The sequence below is a fragment of the Anoplolepis gracilipes genome, chromosome 11, assembly GCF_047496725.1.
Source record: "Anoplolepis gracilipes chromosome 11, ASM4749672v1, whole genome shotgun sequence".
Classification (NCBI taxonomy): Eukaryota; Metazoa; Arthropoda; class Insecta; order Hymenoptera; family Formicidae; genus Anoplolepis; species Anoplolepis gracilipes.
Window position 1 is genome coordinate 7,577,336 of NC_132980.1, and position 22,004 is coordinate 7,599,339.

Below are 22,004 nucleotides of genomic sequence, written 5' to 3' on the forward strand. Positions count from 1 at the left end.
GCAGCATTTCCAAAACACTTGCTGGAAATACCAGGTACAAATTATAACCATCTATTGAACTATTTATGAAACAAATTATAACTTTATACATCTTATTTAAGGAGCCAATCCAGTGGAACCCAGAATCGTTATAAGTCCATCTTATCAACAAGTGAGAGAAGGTGAACCAGTTGAATTCCGTTGCGAAGCTACTGGTAATCCGCCACCTCAATTAGATTGGATTCGAGTCCATGGAAGCATGAGCCCGGAGGCGACATTCTACAATGGTATATGGAGCCTTCCAGCTGCGTCGAAAAATGACGCAGCCGAGTACAAGTGCATTGCTAGGAACAATATTGGTGTGGATGAGAAGACGACCATCTTGTATGTTCAAGGTACGATCCAATTGTGCACTTTAGCATCACTATATTAATAAATCTCAAATTATTAGGGATATTATGAAAATTACTCGAAAATTCTTGTTTAATTGCTAGTACTAATTTAAAATTATTTCTGTAATTATGGCTCTTACTTATTATTTTCGAAAACTATTGTCGTGTATTACAGACAATCCTAATAAGCCGCCACCTCAAGGTTTACCACCAACCGTGACTCCGTCCGAGTGGTCTGGAACCATCGGCGATGTTGTCAGACTGATCTGTACACCATCTCAACATGCAAACGTCACGTGGACGAGATCCGGTGGATTATCGTTGCCTTATACAGCTAGTCAACAAGATGGAATTTTAACCATCACTAATCCTAGTCCGAGCGATTCTGGCATATACGTGTGCACTGCGACAAGCATACGCGGAACGGAAACGAGCACCTCCGCCAGGATAACGATAGTTGCTCGCAGAGAACCACCAACTATCAAAGTCAAACCCGAACGACAAGAAGTGTCTCAGGGCACGATTGCCGAGGTACGTTGCATTACCAACGGAGAACCAGGGGAACAGGTGAAATGGAGCAAGTATACAGAAACGATGAGTTCGCGTGTGCAACAAGTAGGAGACACGCTTAGAATCATTAACGCCCAAGTCTCCGATAGGGGAGTGTATATCTGCCGAGTTACTAGCACTACAGGCAGTTACGAGGCCAGTGCCATAATCGAAGTTGAACGTAAGCCCCCGTATCTTTTTCATCTATTTCATAATTTAATAATTAATTTGAAAAAAATGTTAAATTCACAAAAAATATCACAGATTTATACGCGAAATTAATTATGATATAATAAAGAATAAAAATTTTTTTTTAAACAATGCAAATTTAAATCTTGTTTTATGTACTATAATTGATATTTTTCTCACGCAAATTTGTCAGTATAAGAATTTATTTTTATTTCAACCGTCTTTTTATTTTCTATTTATAAAACTCCTAAAAAACTATTTATTACAGCTCGCGAAGCTCCGGTCTTAGAGTTGTATCCTCAAGACGTTCAGACGGTCATTCTCGGTGGTTCGGCCGATCTTCAATGTCGCGCGAAGGCTGGTTTCCCGGTGCCTACATTGCACTGGTCTCGTCAGGATAATCGACCGTTTGCATCCAACATCGAACAACTTCCTGGCGGACTGCTTAGATTGTCAAACATCACGGTGAACGACGACGGCGCTTATATCTGCTCCGCGTCGAATGAAGTCGGCTCGACGTCGATTATTGCGCACATCGAAGTACAGTCTTTGCCTGTGATCACCATTACTCCCAAGCATGGTATTTTGCAAGTAAAACGCGGAAGTCGAGTCCGTTTAATGTGCAGCGCAAGTGGTTATCCGCAGCCTAACGTAGCTTGGAGCAAATATGTACACGGAGTAACTATACAGTAAGATTTCAATATTATTACGTAATATTGCGAGCTTTGAGCGTTTTAAAATTGTCGTACAATTTGATATGAATATATAATTAATTTTTAAATTTGTGACTTTTTATATTTTATCAAATGTAAATAAATAATCGTGTAAATCAAACAATAACAACGGGAGAAATATAACGTGCATTTAAAAATTCAATCTGAATCGCTATACTTTAATTTGATTTGATTTGATTCTAACTTGATTGTTATTAGAATGTTAAATAACATTTGAGAAACATGTAATTTACAGTGACACATATAGCAGAACAGCGGCTACTCCACTAAGCGCTGTATACGAGATATTCTCCGTTTCATCCGATGACGAAGGATCTTACACTTGCCAGGCCACGAACACTGTAGGAATAGCGGAAGAGCGTATTCAAATACGCATCGAGGACGACGAGGATGATGTTCCTTGCACTGGAGATAGAGGCGATATTCCATGCGATGATGACCGACAACGTCCGCAACCTGATAATGTTCGTGTGCTACTGACTTTCAGTCTTAATATCTTGTATTGAGATAATACGCTTTTAATACGATGAAACGCCATTTACAGAGAGATCCAAATCAACAAGGAGTGTTGATCCCCAAAGATTACTTGAGAATCCCGAATGGTGGCAAGGTGGAGATGCGCTGTCAAGTCTTCGGACCTGACGGAGATCACATCTATCTGGACTGGAAGAGGAGTGATCATCGTTCCTTGCCGGAAGGTAGCACAGTGCACAACGGAGTATTAAGCATTCCAACAGTCGACAGAAATGCAGCCGGAGAATATATCTGTTTGGGCTTGGATCCTGCCGGTACCGTGCTCTTCAGAGCGAAATCCCATCTTGAAATTATATGTGAGTATCAAAAAAATGCATCTTATTAATATAAATAAATTAAAGAATTGGAATTTTTCAGATAAATAAATCCGCAATTGCAGACACGCTATACAAAAAGAATTTATTCCAAATTTTCTATTTTATAAATTCAAAGATTAATGAATTCAAACGGTTATTTATTTCGTTTGATTTTTTCTAGCTCCGCCAAGAATCGAATTAAATCCCACACGTCAGACAGTGGGACCCGGAGAGAATCCATCCATAATTTGCACCGCTACAGGAGATGAACCTCTGCACATCGAGTGGGAAGCTATAGGACGTCCGTTACCTTATTCGGTATCACACAGTCGTGGCATTCTGCAGTTCCATGGTATCACTTATTCCGATGCTGGCAAATACGTGTGCAAAGCGACGAATGGAGCAGGAACAGCGGAAGCGGTCGCAGAAGTTTTAGTCAATGGTCAGTAGAGAATAATCAGTTATAGTGTATTTAAATCTGCAATGTATTATATATACAATACACCATACATTTGTTAAATATTTAAGAATTATTCGGAAAAAAGCAATTATTGTCAAATCGATGCCCGTGCAATTTGCAGAACATCCTTACGACGACACAGAAGTTCGCGCTGAACAAAGAGACGTAGTGACGCATGCTGGCAATTCCGTGCGTTTACGTTGCGTGGTACGCGAACGTGCGACGATTCATTGGAGTCGAGAGGGACAAGACTTGCCGAGCACTGCCCGAATCGGAGAAGATTACTTAGAGTTGACGCAAGTGAAACCGGAAGACAGCGGAAGATACATCTGTCAAGCCCAAACCAGCCGCGGTGTATCCAGCGATTATATTAATTTCAACGTATCTCGTAAGTAACTTTGTGTTTTTCACTAAACTCTGTCGTTTCAGCATTATTTCATAGATCTTTGCTTCTATTTGAATGCATCTATTGAAGATTACAGTGCATATATTGACGCTAAACAATGTTTTGCCTGTGAAATCTTAATTTTAATTCTTTCGGGAATCTGTAATCTAATGAATTCCGAAAGGATTAAAATCCTAAACTCTGCTTGTTTTTACAATATAATTTTTTTTTTTTTTTTTTTTTTTTTTTTTTGCTATCTCTGCGTGATTTTTCAAAACAACAGAATATTTTGAATGGAACTATTTGAAGATTTCAAGTTCTCGTCCAATATAAAACTGGCTTGAAACTTGTTATTTTGTCTTAATTAAAAAGAAATATAATTAACGCAGAATTACAGAAAATTTAAATAGTGATAATACATATATATGTAGTAAACGTGGTTCCATGAGACGTCTTCACAAGTTTAGATTTTTTTCACAAGGCGTTATGATTTAGTAGTTAATTTGCTTGCGGATTGCATGCCAGTGTACCGATCGCAGTGCAGGCATTGGGAGTATGAATGCAGAAGCCTACAATGCATTCCAATGGAATACTTTTGCGACGGCTATGTTCAGTGCAACGATGGTACTGACGAACGCTTCTGCCGCAACGCGCGTTATCGCCAATATCTTCAGAGACGACGCGGTTTGTTTTGAGATATATGTGTCGTGTGACGTCTTGTAGTTCTTCTACGTAGTGAACTGTTCTTTATACTCTTGCTTGTACAAAATTATAAGGACCGGATACGAATTAAAATGTACTTTTAGTCAGAGACCAGATTCAAAATAATAGATAAGTGTAATAAAATATTAAAATATTTTATATGAATTCCGATCAGTCATCTTAGATAAATTATGCAATTGTAGTTAAATACACAATTGTACAAAAAATATATATGCAATGCGTATCCCATTCTTGTCAGCACCAAAGATTTATAAATAAATGTTTAATGCAAACTCGGTATTTGTTGAAGAATTATGATAAATAGCTATTTATTATATTTTATATAAATTGTCACATATAAAATATTTTATATATTTATATAAATTTTCTGTGCAGTCTCCCTTTTCACTTTTATTTTCACAACTTTTTGTGTATTTTAGTTTTCAACATAATATAAAAAGTTTAGATACGTAGATGTAAAATAACAAACAAATGTAGCAATTTATTTTAAACATTAACCATTTCATATTTATCCTTTTTCTCAAACAATAACATTCTGCGTAAAAGCGGGATATGTACATTACATTTTTCTTATTTTACAATTATTAATTGTAACGTGTAACTGAGACATATAATTCAATTCTAGCTGCTTCCGTGCCGTCAATAAACGTCGAAGTATCTCAAGACCCAGTAAACATTGGTGACACAGTTGATATACATTGCACATGTACTGGACGAAGCCCACGTTATCACTGGTCGAGACCGAATCATGTTAGCCTGCCGGCAAACGCGCAAGAGTACGGCAATATTCTGAGGCTGACCAATGTAGCCGTCACCGATAGTGGACCCTACAGATGCATAGTAGACACGCCCGAGGGCACATTTGAAAAGGACTTCAATCTGATTGTTCATGGTAATTACTTATAGATATGTATGACAACGATAGATTATATAAATATGTATGTACGTAACAAATATAACAATGATGGAATATTTGATATATGTACATATTTTTTAACATGTATCTGTTAATGCATATCTCTATTTTTTTTGTCAATGCTTGCAAATTTTACGCATGTTTTACGTAAGTAAATTAATAAAAATAGCAATAGATTTTATCGCGAAAATTGTATGGACAAGAACTTTTTTATAATTATACATTGCTGTTATATTCAGGCGGAATCCTAGATGAACCAACGATTGAGACGAAATATGCGCCGTACGATTCGAGTGTAGAAATGGATTGTCGTATCAATCTCGATTCACCAATACAATATCAGTGGAGTAAATATGGTGGACTTTTACCACGTGATAGCCAGACTTTAGAGGTAAAATGCATATATATATTAAAAAATTGCTTTCTCTCTCTCGTTAAATTTCAAAAGAATTCTATGTACCAAGGATAAATATATATCTTGAAAAAATTACTATTTTATGATATATATATATATATATATTTCTTTTATTTTGTACAGAACAAATTAAAACTGACTAACGTAAAGGCTCAAGATGCTGGAACATACATTTGCATTGGATATAATGGACAAGCACGCGTAGAAGTTCCTATGGTGCTAGTCGTAACAGGAGTCGTGCCTAATTTTAGTCAGGCACCCAACAGCTATATCGCTTTTCCACCTTTACCCGATTCTTACCTTAAATTCAACATCGAAATCTCTTTCAAACCAGAAAGTTACAACGGCATTTTATTGTACAATGACGAATCTAGTCATGGGTCTGACAACGATGACTTCATTACTTTATCTCTAATTAATGGATATCCGCAATTTAAGTAAATAAAAATCTTTTTTATATATACATATATAGAACGTATCATAAATAGTGTACATTTTATTTTAATTATTAATTTTCTAACGAGTATATTTTATCTAATAAAATTTAGTTTAATTACATAAATATTTACTCAAAATATAATTTTTTATTTTAAAGCATTTAAATTTTAGAGTATAATTCTGGAAATAATTTTAGAATATTTATTCATAGCTTTATTATTTTGAGCGTTAAAAATTGAACATTGCTTTCCATTATATTGGTTGAATAGGAGCTGCTTCAAGTTTCCTATTACTTAATTATATAATCTTCATTATACAGTGTATTAAATATACATCGAATATTTTGATAGATTCAATCTTGGATCCGGACCAGCTGTTGTACGTGCAGATAAGCCCATTACGTTGAGCAAGTGGCATACTATCAAGATCCAGCGCAATCGAAAGGAAGCAACGATGCTGGTAGACGGCGAGAATTCTTACAAGGTAGTTGCAGTAGGTAGACGTCAGGGTCTAGACCTCAAAGAACCCCTCTACATCGGTGGATTACCCAACTATGATGAAATCAGCCATCAGTCCGAGGTGAACACAGGCTTCGTAGGATGTATCAGTCGGCTAGTTCTCGGAGAGAAGCAGGTTAATCTAATTGACGATCAGACAAGTAGTGTGGGAATCACAAATTGTGAAACTTGTGCCGAAAATCCCTGTAACAATGGGGGTGTATGCCAAGAAGCGGCTACGAAAAATGGCTACACATGTCTCTGCCGAGCTGGTTTCAGTGGCAAACATTGCGACTACGTCGGACAATCCTGTTATCCAGGTACAAAAGCTACTCGATTTGTTAACCATTATATTACATTTTACTTAACTTTTACTTAATTTCTAATTTACATTTTATTTAATTTGGATTATAAATAAGCAACATGCATAATAAAATTATATAGTTTAATTATAATATTTTTTAATATATAATATAATTATCAAACAATTGCACGTATGTATAGTCCATGTATGAGCAATATCGATAGATTGATTAGTAATAGAAATACATATTAATGTTTTAGTGTTTTGTTTTTTATAATTTAACATTTTTAAACAATGACACTTATGGTAAACAAATTGAATGACAATAGGTGCATGCGGAGAAGGTAAATGCGTCGACAAGGATATCGGTTTCGATTGTTATTGTCCAATCGGAAAGATGGGATCACGGTGCGAGCATTCGGTGAACATCCACGATCCAGCTTTCCATAATGATAGAGCTTTTCTCGCGTATCAGACTCCGAAAGCTGCTAGACGGTAAGTATATTCAATCTATCCGTCAAACGCACGTGCACGCATTACTTTAATGAATTATTCTTAGTCGATGTTACAAGCACCCAGGATCGTACATATTGTCACGGTGATTACGTCTCATGTATAATATTTATTATTGTATTTTGAATTTTCTTAAATAATTATTTGCAAATAGTACGTATTTGCTTATGTATTGAAAATGAGTAATTTAAGAGAAATTGATAGGACACATCCTGTAAAATTGATTTTTCAAATATATTTTAAGATTTGAAATACTATATAAATAATAATAATAATTACACATATAAAATAAGTTTTGCACGAATACATATTTATTTCCTATATAACTATATTTGTTAATTTTCCAAGATGTATAAAAATCCCTGTCTAAACAGAATCGTAATAAATGGAAATTTCCTATATAACTGAATCTTCACACTTTTGACAAACTAACAAATTTGACTATAATTGGAGTATAGGTACTAATCTCATTGCCAGTGCATCTGAACGTAATCAAACATCCTAATTACTAAAATTCTTTTCAGGGAAAGAGAGAGTTCGACCACTATACACAGTCGATCACGATTACGCAACGCACAAATTAGGCAACCACGATCAAGGCCACATCACCACAATAATATGCACCACACAAAACATTAGCTAAACTTAGCACCAATTTTACGCACTTAGAGAATCATTACTTATCCAATCTCACAGAAATAATCTACTTCTCTTTGTATAGATCTAATCAACCTCCATATACATATGAGCTATTTAAAATTTTTAAAATATTGCCTGTTTGAAAAGGTTTAAGTTCGATTTATTTACGAGTTATCACTGCCTGTTCTTTTTTTCTTTGTTTGATATGTATAGTAGCAAAGATGAAGCAATGAATTTTTAACGGATGTTTTGCAACAAGCCTGCCTAGTGCGTAGTTCCTTACAGTGGACATTATGGTGCTGTAATATTAGAACATCAGTCAATTGAATTAGTAATTAATGTTTTGTACAGCTTTTTAATTAATACACTTAACGCGTCACTCTCTTCTTTTAGTCATTATTAATTATTAAAAGTAATATGCGCGCGTGAAGTCACTGCCAAATCAGTTGCATTTAACAATAGTCCCAACTCAAGCTTAGAAAACGTCAAAGTAATACCTATATACGTGTATATGACAGTTATATATGACAGCATATGTAAAATGTTTGTACTTATATCTAAGATTCTATATATAATATAAATATTAAAAAAAGAGATATTTCACATACGAATGATCGTTTATATATTTAGCGAAGAGGGGACTATATCATGCTATAAACAAATAAATATTTTTAAATCAAATGCTTTATTTAAAGTAAATAAATATTTTTAAAGCAAAATTAATGTAATAAGTCATATATTTTAACTTAAGACAACAATGTTTTATTCATTTTCATCACATGTATATTTAAAAAAAATGACAAAAAAGGTAAGTTTTAAAATAAACACATTTATATATAACACGTATTTATTTTTTGACAAAATGTGTTGCTTAGTATGAGCTTTTATATTTTTATACGTAATACATGTGTGTATAAGTAAATCCTTCCCCTTTTTCCTCGTTTATATATATATGCATCTTATAATTAATATTTTATAATTAAATCTTTATATTCATATAATAAAATATATACATTATTTGCATGTATCTGTTTTGTGTGCAAATTATAACAGATTTTTCAAAAAATTTGCTTTATTATATAAATTAACTTTAATTAATATTTTCTATAAAAAAGAGACAGAATATCTATATTTTACGCAATATATGAAAAAAACTAAGAGTGTGTAAGAGTATGTGCCGTTGAGTTTTATAATAAAATTAAAGTAAAAATAAATTAAATAGAAAGAAAAAGGCGTAATAATACGCGATTTATATATTGCTCAAAATCTTTTCTGCGGATGTGCAATACTACATTTTATATACCTAATTTTAGGCTTAAGGTAACCATGAGTTTTAACCCTGTGGACTCCGGAGATGGAATCTTAATGTATTGTTCTCAAGATGACGAAGGCCTCGGAGATTTTGCAGCGCTCATAATAAAGGACAAACACGTTGAATTCCGTTTCGATATCGGTTCCGGAATGGCAACGATAACATCGCCTTATGTAGTCCAACCCGGTGAATGGTCACATGTAACGGCGATTCGAGATTTCAAGGAAGGCAAATTGTCAGTGAACGACGAACCATTTGTTGAAGCTAAATCACCCGGATCTTCCAGAAGCATGGTCCTAAATACACCTGTTTATATCGGAGGAGTGGATCGTCGAAAAATTACGATTAATAGAAATGTCGGTGTTGATCGTAGTTTTCATGGATGTATAAGCAATGTAAGAATATATACACACATATATATATATATATATATATATATATATATATATATATACGATCCCATATGGTTAATTGTAACTAGCTAAAATTATTATTATTATTATTATTTTAATAACAAATTCTTTGAAAAATTAATAAAGATAATTTCTCTATCAATGAAATGAAGAAAAGCTTCTTTTTTTAGTTTTCAATATTTAATATACATTTTTAAATAAAAAAGTGAAATTGTAATATTTTCAAATAAAATTATTTGTACATGTAACGAAGATATATAGTTATAAATATATAATAATAATTAATAACTTTAACGTGAAGTAGACTTTATTTTTAATATATGTATATATATATATATATATATATTTTTTTTTTTTAAATTTGTTATACATATAGCTCGGAGGTTTCTCAACCTCAAGTTTGGATATATTGAAATCATCAATTGACGCGGCCAATATCGAAAATTGTTCGATGCCTCACTTGAATCAGACAATAATGCATACTAATATCACAACTGTGGCACCATCTACTCAACTGCCAACAGTGTACGATCCTTGCGCATGGAACCCCTGCATCCACGGCATATGTCAAAGTTCAAATGTATATGACTATTCGTGTACATGCGAATACGGATATGTGGGCAGAAACTGTGAGAATGTATTGAAACAATGCGAATTACTTACACCCTGTAGAAATGGAGGTTCTTGCACCGATCTTCATGGGTCTTACAAATGTGATTGTCGCCTCGGTTACAACGGACAGAATTGTGAAAAGTGTAAGTAAGCTTATATAAATGTTAATTATAATCTCAACTGCAATTCAGAAAATCAGAATTACAAGTTTTTAAAAATATAAAAAGAAAATAGAAATTATTCTTTCTTGCGGAGTTAACTAGATAGATGATAGATCTTTAGACATTTTATAAAATGCTATAAATAATAAAAATAATAAAAAATATGTACTTATCAGAATTATTATAATTAATATAATTAAATAATTATAATATAATTATAATATTTGATTATCTTAATAGTAGCAGAGATCACGTATGATGTTGCCTTCAAAGGGGATGGCTGGTTGGAACTAGACAAATCTGTTATGATGCACGAAGAAGAACGTGAAGTGTTAGGCCTTGAAATCAGTACAAATAAGAGTAACGGGTTAATTATGTGGCATGGTCAAGCTGCAAATGATTTAACACCCGATGATTACATCGCCGTTGCTGTAGTAGATGGGTATATACGATATATACTGCAATAGAACTTTCACAAAAATAAAATAAAATAGTTAAACGTTAATATAAAATTAGAAACAAGACATTTGATCTAAATATACATATTTATATTTTTTTTTTTTTTCCAAATCACTATAATATTATTTGCGCTTCAATTTCAAGATATTAATAAATCTAAATATTAATTATATATTTGTTTTATTTTATTTTATTTTATTTTATTTATCGCCTTTGTATCATGTGTTATCTAGATACGTGGAGTATCAGTACAATTTAGGCTCCGGTCCCGCTATAATTCGCGTCACCGCTCAGCGGGTCGATGATGGAGAACGACATAGAATAATTCTGAAACGTCAAGGAAGTGACGGTAGCATCGAACTGAACGGCGAGCACACCGAGAGCGGTGTAAGCGATGGACTTCAACAGATTCTGAACGCAAGAGGTAACGTTTACTTGGGCGGATTACCGGATTACGCGATGACATACGGAAGATACCATGACGGATTCTCTGGTTGTATATACACTTTAGAAGTACAAGACTCAGGGGCTATCGATATCGGCGAGAAAGCTGTCACAGGAGTAAACGTATCACCATGTACCAGGTAAGATGTAAATAAATAATTTATTTATTATATTCTAACGTAAAGAAAATGTTAAATTCAATAAATTTAATATACTTAAATATAAGGATGGGAAAGTTACTTTTAAAAAATAACTAGTTACCGTTACTCGTTACAGAGTCAAAATAGTAACTAGTTATCGTTATTCGTTACTTTTTTAATGTTAAAACGAGATCAGAATTAAATAAAAAATATACTTTTGTAATATATTTTATTAAAAAAAATAATAATTAAAATATTAATAAATTTTTTTAATAATTTTTTATTTTAAATTTGTAAAACCATAAATAATAAGGAAAAAATTTTAAAACACTCAAAGTATAAATAAAAAAAATTTTGGTTTGCATTAAATTTATAAATATAGTCAAATACACGATATATTTTTTTTATTCTCATAATTTTATTTAAAATCTTTAATATAATAATTTTAAATTTATAATATGAATATTTTTTGATCATTGAAGATTGAATATAAATAGAAAATATACATAATATGTCATAAATAGGAAATAGGTTTCAGATGTAAAAAGTAACGATAAAAGTAACTGTTAAATTCGTTACCGTTACTAAAAAATGTAACTTACACGTTACCGCTACAGTTACAGAAAAAAAATAGTAACGCCGTTATCACTTCGTTACCAAAAAAAAGTAACTGGTAACGATAACGTCGTTACAAATAACGTGTTACTTCCCAACCCTGCTTAAATATTCGGATCAGCAATATGACATAAAATTCAGTATTCAAGATAACACTTTATAGATGTGACTAATCTCGTTGGATATTATTTTTACACGCTGCTCACAGAGTAAGATGGATTCCATCTTCACTCGTATTCACAGACGCAGACGCAGATGTATTCGATGCGTTTGTCCCACCGCCACCGGTGAACATTATTCATCCGAAACCCGCGTCTAATCTAGCCGCGTGTGACATGACGAGTTACTCATTATTAATTATACTTCAGAATCTGATTGCTTTGACTAGGGACATTAAGGAACAAAGTGTACTTTTCACGCTATTATGCGTAGACGCAATTAACGTTTTCAAAGGCTTATTAAACTAAACAACAGAGTATTATTGCGTAATATTCTCAATCTTGTTGGAAATACATATTTCTCTTTAGACCAAGAAACGGCGATTTGTCACAAATCGAACATGTATAATACTTTCAAAGATATGTATTTCCACAAGTTTGCATGCGATATATATCTAATAAATTTGTAAATTGTTTAATGCTTAACCGACATATCGGAAGTACTGCGACAAAACTACGGTATGTCACTTTTTAACATTTCTGACTTTTCTGTCGTGAATATATAATGATATATTTAACGTTATATAATGTATCATTATGTGCATGCAACGAATTTGTTATTAAATACTTAACAATTTTACTTATTTTTATTTTGCAGTGATCGAACTGATAGACCTCCCACACGTGGTGACCTCGGCTAAGAGAATGATCATCTGCATCTGAAAAATGTATTGCGAGTTTGTATTGTTATAGAAGCGGTAGTACAGGCGATGTAAATGTCGAATCTAAAGCCAAAAAATATAGACATTAAATTTTTCATACATATCTAATGTTTTAAAGAGAACATTACAAGATAGAGGATCAAAAGCAAATCTGATATCATAGCTAATCAAACATTGTCAGAACATTAAAATGTATACATAAAAACTTTTCGACTACAATAAGAGAATAATTTTGTGGATGGAACATCCTACTCATACAAAAATCGAAAAGTAAAACACATATTTAATCAATGAAGAAATACATGTATTTCTTTATTTCCATGGTTTGTAAACGATTTTCAAACGGAGTGTGAAAGGTGCGAAAGTAACTGTTAGTAAACGAGCAACAAAACAATTTTATATCCATAGATATACAGAATCTATCCTTGCATTAACATATCGCCATCAATAATTTATAATTATAACGTTTTATACTATTTTACTATTTTATTTATATGAAAAGATTCAAACCCTAAATTTGCAAATAGATTGTTATTTTAAAAGTGTGACAGAAAAATTTATGCATTTAGAAAATCGTTCTCGAACTATCAGTTAATATAAATATACAAAATTTGGCTATTGGGCTTTTCAATTTTTTCTGTTTCTTGTAATCAACTTTATTTTATTTTTGCGAATCAGCTGAATATATATGAACAGTTAATGCGATATGAAACTAATGTGAAACGAAAATGTGTTAATGATAAAGTGTATAGTCTATAATTTTTCACTGCCATGTGCTAATTTATTCATAATCATAATACGATAAAGCAGGTTTGCAAATAGGATAAATATTATTCACTAGAGTATGAGTGTAATCAAAGTTTTAATAAGACTTTGAGATATTTATCTCATTACCGAAAAGACAATAAATTCTCATCACAGCCAAAGTTATTTCATTGGGGAAACAAAAAACGACTTTCTCTATATGATATTAGATATTGAAATTTACAAGAATTTTTACAAAGAAGTTGAAAAGAGTACGCAGATTTATATATTTATAGAAGAGATATTACGGATATTATCTTCCATTATAATATTACAGATTGCCGCGAAAAATAACATTCTTGAAGTAAAAAATAGAAAATATATACAACAATAATCAAATAAAGAATTGATAAGCATTGCTTCTCTCTAAATTCAGATTGCACTCATACCATGATGAATACTTATCAGTTATCGTATATATGTAGGTGCTTATACATGTGATTTTTAATGCAATAGGCGAATAATCAAGAATACATAATAGGTATAATAAATAACAGCATCATCGAACGCGCGTATACTACTTTTGTATATTAAAAAGTTTAAATCAGTTTACGTGATATATAAACGAAGAAAGTTATATACATGAGAGAGAATTGCGATAGGTAGGTCAAAATGATATAGTAAAAAAAAATAGATGTGTTGCTACATATATAAAATTTATATCGAATAAATTGTAAGACACAATATATGCGCACAGTGCGGATAATTAGCGGTTTCTAATATTCTCTATATTTAAGACTTTATGAAAGTAAAACGTACAATTTGAAAGTAATAACAATTGCTTGTGCGCGCGACCGCCAAAATCATATATATCTATGCAGTTAGATCATTATTTAGAATATCAGTTAAAGTGCAATATTTATCATGTAAATGCAAATACTTTATTGTAATTGCATGCATTAAACAAAAAATGCGATTGATTTAAATCTTTCTAAATTATTGAATTATACTTGTTAGATATATTTATAAAAGGAACGTTTTTATATCAATATAATACCGCATAATTAATTGCTAATTTTAAATACATTTCCTCTGCGTGCAATATAATTGCGTATCTATTTTATAAGTTTATACGATAAAGTAGGAAATACACACATATATTCTCCTAAAATATATATAATTATTAAAGCTGCGAAAAAAATCTGCCTCCATGCAATGCATATATTGAATCTATCTTTTTTTCTTTTTCAAATATATAACTAACAGTTATATTTCATCAAAATTAGTATTATCTAATTTATGCAAGCAAAGCGTTATATTTTTTTACGATCTCCATATGTAACATATATTGCAGTACGGTTATTATGAACATTAAATATTTCATTTATGTATCTTTTATGCAAATGCGAAATATATCAAATTAATAACCAAGCAAATATATCGCACATAATGTGCAACAAGAAATGATTAAATGATATTCTATAGATTGTCTTTAAAGAATTATTTAAAAAACAAAACATTGAAATATATAATGTATAATGTATTATATATAATAGCTCCCGTAAAGTTTTCTACGTCTGCTACGATTCTATTATAACACATTGTAAATGATCATGTACAGAACAACCCGAGATGCATATACTTGTATATTACTATATTCTAACACTTTACATATATAACGAATGCATATACTTGTATATTATTATAACTCCTTAATTATATACCAACATCGAATGAACGCTTTTGGATGTTTATGCATATATTAGTTATGTAATACTATATGATGTATATGTATACTGCATTTTATATGTACAGGGTGAAAAATGGGACAAATATTCCGGTTTGAAATGCCTTCTTTACATAATTGCGGCGTTCGGGTATGAATAATATCAGAAATCCTAATTAGAACACCTTAATTAGGAATGATATTTCAGGTGGTAATAAGCTAATATTGCTCCACCCTGTATATAAAATCATATTGAAAGTATTTATCATAACATATAAATGTAATCTATTGTTATATAATAATTCTTCAAAGAAAATGAGACAATAAATTTAATTTTGTTAACAAATGGTATATTTTTGCTAATATTTTTTATAAATATTATTATGGTATCATCGTAAATATTTTAATGGCATCATCGTAAATATTTTAATGGCATTACAATATATTCCTAATCATAGAACTTATAGTTTTCAATTTATTTCAGACTTATTTCTAAACATTCTTAAAAAAATCGCAAAAATAAAAGGATATACACACCATGAGAAGATTAAAAAAAATTTATTTACACAACCATTCACAACACTTATATACTGTTATTTTGTACTAGTGTCATATTATTGTAATTGTTGTACATATTATAATTGTTTAGTAACAATTAAAATATTAAATCTGAGCGTATTTTACATAAGTTTTCAAATGTAAATCTTATGAGTAGACAAAAATATATAAAATTGCAAAAATAAGTCATCACATATCACAAAATTAATTATATATATCACAAAATTAAAAGTATTTGTTATATAACACTAATAACTTAGATATAAATTGACAGTTAATAAGTTAATTTAAAAAAAGTTAATATATTTGTATGTATATAATATATAAATATGTGCGCAAGAAGAAAGATTTTTATAACTTTGAATAATTAGTAAAAAGTTTTTGATGAATTAACGCAATCAATTCTTACAAACATAATATTTTCTTTTGTATTCTTGCACAAAATGTTTTTTTTTTTTGCATATTATGACAAATTTGGAAAATGAAAATACTTGATGAAAAATAAAATTATACCAACGTAGGATGCTATAAATTAGTTTTATAGCCAGAAATAAACGGAAGCCCTGTACCGACTTTTTCTTGATATTTAACATAGTCTTCACCAAAGAATTTTATTAAAGTAATTTCTTCATTCAGAACACGATTATGGAAAAAACTCCATGACATCAATGCATATGCACAGAAGCAGAATGGATTTTGAAGTATTAACTAAAATAAAAATTTATAAAACATTAATTAGTATAATATAATAAAAGTACAAAGTTATTCTCAATTCTGCAAAATTTATGATACCCTACCTGTGTTCCTATAGACCAATAAAACCACCCTACATAACTAGGATGTCTACACAGATTATATACACCGTGTGTAACAAGCTGGTGATTATCACTTTTCTCACTTTGCACAATATGGTTAAAATTGTGCTTTGCAGTACACATTGCTAGTTTTCTTAATATTTCACCAGAGATGCACAATATTAATCCAAGATAGGATATTAGAGAAGGCAGTTTCAATCCATAAAAGTAATGCCTCTCTATAAAAAACTCTATCCAACTGAGACTTGCTGCTACTCCATATTCTATGCTATGGTTGAGAATAAAACTGTCGATTGACAATAGCGCTGGATTTGTCCATGCTATAGCTAGAAATTCCGAATAATGGAAACTTGCTAATATTGTCATGTAAATTCCAAATATCTGCCATGATGGCGATGCAGTGATTGCAATTAGAATACCAATTCCAAATACGTATCCAAGAAACAATGCTCTGACTGCCACCTAGGAAAGAAACAAATACTTCAGTACAAAATTTTATTATACATGAAACAATACAATAATGAGGCAACACTTACTTGATAAGCAAAGCCACGAAATGCTAAATATGCAAGTACATTTATAACAATATACTGCAGTATATGTAGAAACCAGATATTCGTAATGCATACAACATAAATATCAAGTTCTAATCTAAACAGTATCTCAGGGAGAACTGATATTAAACCTGCTGCGATGAAACAAAAGAGGCTAAGAATTCCATCGTTGCACAGCATCTTTTTGAGGAATCTTTCTCACAAATATATGCCAATCTTTTGCAGCGATAAACAACTTGTCATTTCTCATCAAGCCAGCATATACATGCAAGACTTTTCCTAATTATCTTTAAAAACTTGTGTCTCTTGTATCTATTATCTCTAATAAAAGCATCTCAACTGGTTTGTTAATAATTATATGTTATCGCACTTTTTGGAATAAAATGAGAATTTTTTGAAGAACTTTTAAAAGACATAGCAACATAGGATAGCACGATAAAAATGCTAAGATAATTTTCACAAAATTAGAGAGAAAATATATAGTACTACACCAAAATCAGCTGATGAGCTCATCAATGAATAAGAAATGAGAGAGAAAGAGTACTATGCTGCCACCAAACAGCTAACTTCGGAAATAGACAAGCTCAGCTGTTACTGTCGATAAAACATCCTTTTAGCGATATCAGAGAGAAACCTTCTCTGATTATATACATGTTTTTTGTAACATATGTGTTACGCGGAATTTAACCTTATGTACGTCAGTGAATTTTAGAAGTATAGTAATTGTATAAAACGTGATTATAATAAAATACACAACAATACAATACGTGAAACATTATTACGAAATGGCTACAACGGAGAGCTTGAAATACATTTATCACTTACCATTTTCTGAACGGTCAGAATTTTGCAAAATTATGAATCAAAATGACAAATGGGAAGAGCTGGCTGGTAAGTCATCAAAGAGTTCCAATGCTTACAATATTATATATTCATTTAATACTTTGATTACTTGATTTTGCATATTAAATTATATTTTATTTTATCTTGTTTTACTTTTAGTATCATTTTTACTATCTTCTTATTTAGTAATAATCAATTGTTCCAAATATGATACTGTTGTATTTATAGCTATTTATACTGTATGTGAAGCCTTTGTATTCTATTAAATTAGAATTCTTTTTACACTATTATAACATCGACAGGTACCTGGATGAAATATGATGTTCTAACAATACAGAGTCTGAGAAAGGAAAAGAATCCCACGGATGAGCTTTTGACATTATGGGGTCATCACAATCATACAATAGCAGAATTATTTGTCTTACTATCCAGAATGCAACACTATCAGTCAATGGTACCCTTATTACCTTTTGTTGACCAAAGATTTCATCGACTTTTGCATAATGGAGAAGCTAATTTGCAAAATATACCACGCAAGCAGTTGATTAATAAGAATACTAAGGATTTAAAAATTGGAACACAGAATTTTAATCAACGTGCATCGCCACAGCAAAGTGTTGATAAGATTTTAAATCAGCCAGTGGTACAGTTGGCTATTAGTCCAAGCAATTCTAATAATTTGCTAGTGGCCTCGCCAGGAGCAGTTGCTGCTTTTCTACCATCTTCGCAAAATACTGGCAGTAATGGCAAAAAGATCAATGAATCACCATTACCAAAAACAGAAACAACTTTACCCCATGCAAGTTATAGCGAATTAGCTATTGCTACAAATGAGTGGAATCCGCACAATATATTAGGAAAAGGTGGTTTTGGAACAGTATACAGAGGTATGTATCTAATTTTATTAATGTTAACAATATAATGTGATAGAAATTTAATTTTGAAAGAATTTATATTAAATTTAATTAAATTTATAAGTAAGTAGCATTTGTAGATAATTATTGTATATAATGATTTAATTTTTTCATATTTTAAAATTTATTACTCTGATTGGCTTTGTATAATAAAAATAAATTATAATTTGAATTATAGAAGATGTGTGTTAAAATAATAATTATTTATTTAAAATACTTAAATTACATTTTTGTTTGTGTATTATATTGTAGGCACTTGGAAAAACACTGATGTGGCAATAAAAAAGATTCGACAAAAAGGGCCTGATTCAGATGAAAGTTATATTCTACAACTCCAACAATCACTGAAAGAGATAAAAATTTTAAATTCTCGCGCTCATGAAAATATTTTACCTTTATACGCGTATAGTTTTGGCGGTGAGGCACCGTGCTTGGTTTATCAGTTAATGAAGAACGGATCTTTAGAGGACAGACTTCTATTAAGACAAAAAACCAAACCACTAACATGGATACAAAGACACGAGATTGCCAAAGGTATAGCACGTGGATTGCAATACTTGCATATCATAGGAGAGAAACCATTGATTCACGGTGATATTAAGAGCGCGAATATCTTGTTGGATAAAAATTTTGAGCCCAGAATTGGCGATTTTGGTTTAGCACGAGAAGGTCCTGAAAGGGATAGTATGAAGGTAAACTAATTATCATAAAATCAATAGCGATTTAAATAAGTATAATTATACATAAAAATGATTTAATATATATACATATATGTATATATAAGTTGCTAAAAAGTTTTAAAATAATTGATTTATAAGTATTATCAAAAATTTTATGATTATTTAAAAAAATTGAAATTGAGTAAATGGAGACTTATATTATTTATATTTTATATTATTATATTTGCTAAGTAATAACTATTATTAAATAATTACTAGATTAGCAAGATTCATGGAACAAGACCTTACCTACCTGAAGAATTCTTATTTGACAAAAAATTATCCACAAAAATAGACACCTATAGTTACGGCATAGTTTTATTCGAAATGGCAACTGGACTTCGGGCTTACGATGATTCGCGGCCTGAGAAAAAATTTTTACGAGATTTAATCGATGCTTGGGAAGATAAAGATCTTCTTCTGTTGATAGATAAGAAGGCTGGTGAAAAAGACAAACAAGTTTACAAAAATTTAATATCCTTGGGAAAGTGGTGTGCTAATCGATTGGCACAAAATCGGCCGGAAATGGAATTTGTATTTCGAAAATTGAATGATTTATAAACACATTCATGCTTAAAGCATAATATATATCTTTTTGAAATTGAACAAATCGAATTATATATTCCAATTACAAATATGGAAACAATAAATAAGCAGCATATTGTGATATAATAAATAGATTAAGCATTGTAAATATTATTGTGACGGAAAAAAGTAGTTATTCATATTTTTATATTATATACATAAAGTATTAAGTGTACACTGTTCTATTAAGTTTACATTTTGCTAACAAATTTTAGATAATTGTTAATCAGCTTTACTAACAAATTTTTACAAAATAAAGCAAATTAACTATACACACACAACTATACTCACCTTATTATATTTTACTTATTATATCTTTTAAAAATTGAAACAAAGTTTGAACAACCATAAATTGCGCATATGTTATTCTATATAAAAAATATAATGTTATATTCTATAATTCTCGATTTATATTTTAATATGTTCACTTATAAAAAGCTGTATGTCTGTCACTATTTCTTACATGCAAAAGCATACATCAATCAATAGATAAATAACACATAAATATAAAGATTATAAAGATAGTTACGTAATAATATTCTTTCTTTAGTATAATGCATAGAGATATTTTTGTGTTTTTTTAATATCTGGCATCAACATTGATAATTAATAATATTAATTTGTTAAACTTATTACGTTAATTAAAAAAAAAATATATATATATATATATAAAGCGAAATTTAATTCTTTTTGATCTATTTGTGTGAGATACTATATATCTCTATAATATTAATATTAATATTAAAAAGAAAAAATTCTATTTTTATAAAGTTTTTAAAATACAGTATTTAAAAATATTTAAAATACAGTATTTAAAATTATCTATCTTATTTTAAAATTATAAAATTAACATATAGTTAATTATTGTATTTATAATTTGCAAAAAATAATGATATGCACAATTTTTTATATTAATATAATAATAATTATACAATATTTTATATTTATATAACAAAAATTTACATATTCTGAGTGTATAAACTAAATTATAATAATTCAAAACTTATATTAATAATTTATTATTTTTATACATTATTCAAAATTTTATCATTATTTCTGTGTGTGTGTGTACATTATTTAAAATTTTATCATATTTCCATAAACGAAATATATTATTAGAAATTTTGCATGCCATCTAACATTATATCTTGTACATACATAATTTCAAGCTTTTAATTCCATGTCCAATTGATATATTTATTACAACACTTGGATAATTATTTTACTGAGTATAAAGTGCAATTTACCACTTGCATAATTATTTTATTGAATATAAAGTGCAATTAATCAAAAATTTGTACGATAAAAACAGCCAAACTTTTATCTATCCTTACAGTACTATACATACTATATACTACATTTAGTCATAGTTATAATATAATTATTATAAAAATAAAATATTATTTCTTACATTTTGTGTGCGCGTAATTATCGAAAATTAATATATCATCTGTATATATGTATATGAATAGTATATTTATCTATATATATATATATATATATATATTTATCTATATATATATATATATATATATAGATAAATATAC

The 22,004-nt window shown here is 30.2% G+C and overlaps 4 protein-coding genes across 25 annotated transcripts in view; 3 read left to right on the forward strand and 1 right to left on the reverse strand.

The window, feature by feature from the left end:
• Trol (terribly reduced optic lobes) overlaps positions 1–8,570 on the forward strand; it is a 141,812-nt gene extending 133,242 nt beyond the window's left edge. For 20 of the 21 annotated variants that reach the window (XM_072902470.1, XM_072902472.1, XM_072902471.1 and 17 more), the window contains 14 exons: positions 102–374; positions 547–1,101; positions 1,378–1,798; positions 2,079–2,307; positions 2,388–2,673; positions 2,855–3,115; positions 3,255–3,521; positions 4,044–4,202; positions 4,867–5,133; positions 5,397–5,548; positions 5,696–6,009; positions 6,361–6,827; positions 7,141–7,306; positions 7,849–8,570. In XM_072902470.1, coding sequence (XP_072758571.1) covers positions 102–374; positions 547–1,101; positions 1,378–1,798; positions 2,079–2,307; positions 2,388–2,673; positions 2,855–3,115; positions 3,255–3,521; positions 4,044–4,202; positions 4,867–5,133; positions 5,397–5,548; positions 5,696–6,009; positions 6,361–6,827; positions 7,141–7,306; positions 7,849–7,963 — 3,932 coding nt within the window. In that variant the 3' untranslated portion in view covers positions 7,964–8,570. The remainder of the gene's footprint in view (positions 1–101; positions 375–546; positions 1,102–1,377; positions 1,799–2,078; positions 2,308–2,387; positions 2,674–2,854; positions 3,116–3,254; positions 3,522–4,043; positions 4,203–4,866; positions 5,134–5,396; positions 5,549–5,695; positions 6,010–6,360; positions 6,828–7,140; positions 7,307–7,848) is intronic. The other variant, XM_072902476.1, reaches the window with a different exon arrangement.
• Positions 8,571–9,017: 447 nt separating this feature from the next.
• Positions 9,018–15,815, forward strand: LOC140671253 (basement membrane-specific heparan sulfate proteoglycan core protein-like). 2 transcript variants are annotated; one of them, XR_012047701.1, is made up of 6 exons: positions 9,018–9,670; positions 10,065–10,443; positions 10,702–10,903; positions 11,154–11,504; positions 12,328–12,796; positions 12,936–15,815. XR_012047701.1 is itself a non-coding variant. In XM_072902493.1 (5 exons), the coding sequence occupies exons 1-5, from the start codon at positions 9,242–9,244 to the stop codon at positions 12,976–12,978; spliced, it is 1,404 nt and encodes a 467-aa protein (XP_072758594.1). In that variant the 5' UTR covers positions 9,040–9,241; the 3' UTR covers positions 12,979–15,815. The 2 variants fall into 2 exon arrangements, 1 of the variants encoding a protein (XP_072758594.1); XM_072902493.1 differs by lacking the exon at positions 12,328–12,796 and having other exon boundaries at positions 9,040–9,670.
• Ste14 (isoprenylcysteine carboxylmethyltransferase ste14) lies at positions 14,828–17,927 on the reverse strand. Its single transcript, XM_072902494.1, has 3 exons — positions 17,379–17,927; positions 16,825–17,304; positions 14,828–16,735 (listed from the first exon to the last, which is right to left on the reverse strand). The coding sequence occupies exons 1-3, from the start codon at positions 17,574–17,576 to the stop codon at positions 16,553–16,555; spliced, it is 861 nt and encodes a 286-aa protein (XP_072758595.1). The 5' UTR covers positions 17,577–17,927; the 3' UTR covers positions 14,828–16,552.
• A 78-nt stretch (positions 17,928–18,005) lies between these two features.
• Positions 18,006–20,609, forward strand: Pll (serine/threonine-protein kinase pelle). Its single transcript, XM_072902080.1, has 4 exons — positions 18,006–18,287; positions 18,542–19,126; positions 19,406–19,845; positions 20,092–20,609. Exons 1-4 carry the CDS (start codon positions 18,182–18,184, stop codon positions 20,431–20,433), a joined length of 1,473 nt encoding a protein of 490 aa, XP_072758181.1. The 5' UTR covers positions 18,006–18,181; the 3' UTR covers positions 20,434–20,609.
• The last annotated feature ends 1,395 nt before the right edge of the window (positions 20,610–22,004 follow it).

Coding starts and splice junctions, on each gene's coding strand:
- Pll (XM_072902080.1), top strand. CDS start 18,182: ATGGCTACAACGGAGAGCTTGAAATACATTTATCACTTACCATTTTCT. Junction 18,288..18,541: donor CAAATGGGAAGAGCTGGCTG/GTAAGTCATCAA, acceptor TAACATCGACAG/GTACCTGGATGAAATATGAT. Junction 19,127..19,405: donor TTTTGGAACAGTATACAGAG/GTATGTATCTAA, acceptor ATTATATTGTAG/GCACTTGGAAAAACACTGAT.
- Ste14 (XM_072902494.1), bottom strand. CDS start 17,576: ATGCTGTGCAACGATGGAATTCTTAGCCTCTTTTGTTTCATCGCAGCA. Junction 17,305..17,378: donor TTCGTGGCTTTGCTTATCAA/GTAAGTGTTGCC, acceptor TTTCTTTCCTAG/GTGGCAGTCAGAGCATTGTT. Junction 16,736..16,824: donor ATTGGTCTATAGGAACACAG/GTAGGGTATCAT, acceptor TTTTTATTTTAG/TTAATACTTCAAAATCCATT.
- LOC140671253 (XM_072902493.1), top strand. CDS start 9,242: ATGTGCAATACTACATTTTATATACCTAATTTTAGGCTTAAGGTAACC. Junction 9,671..10,064: donor TTCATGGATGTATAAGCAAT/GTAAGAATATAT, acceptor TTATACATATAG/CTCGGAGGTTTCTCAACCTC. Junction 10,904..11,153: donor GCCGTTGCTGTAGTAGATGG/GTATATACGATA, acceptor TGTGTTATCTAG/ATACGTGGAGTATCAGTACA.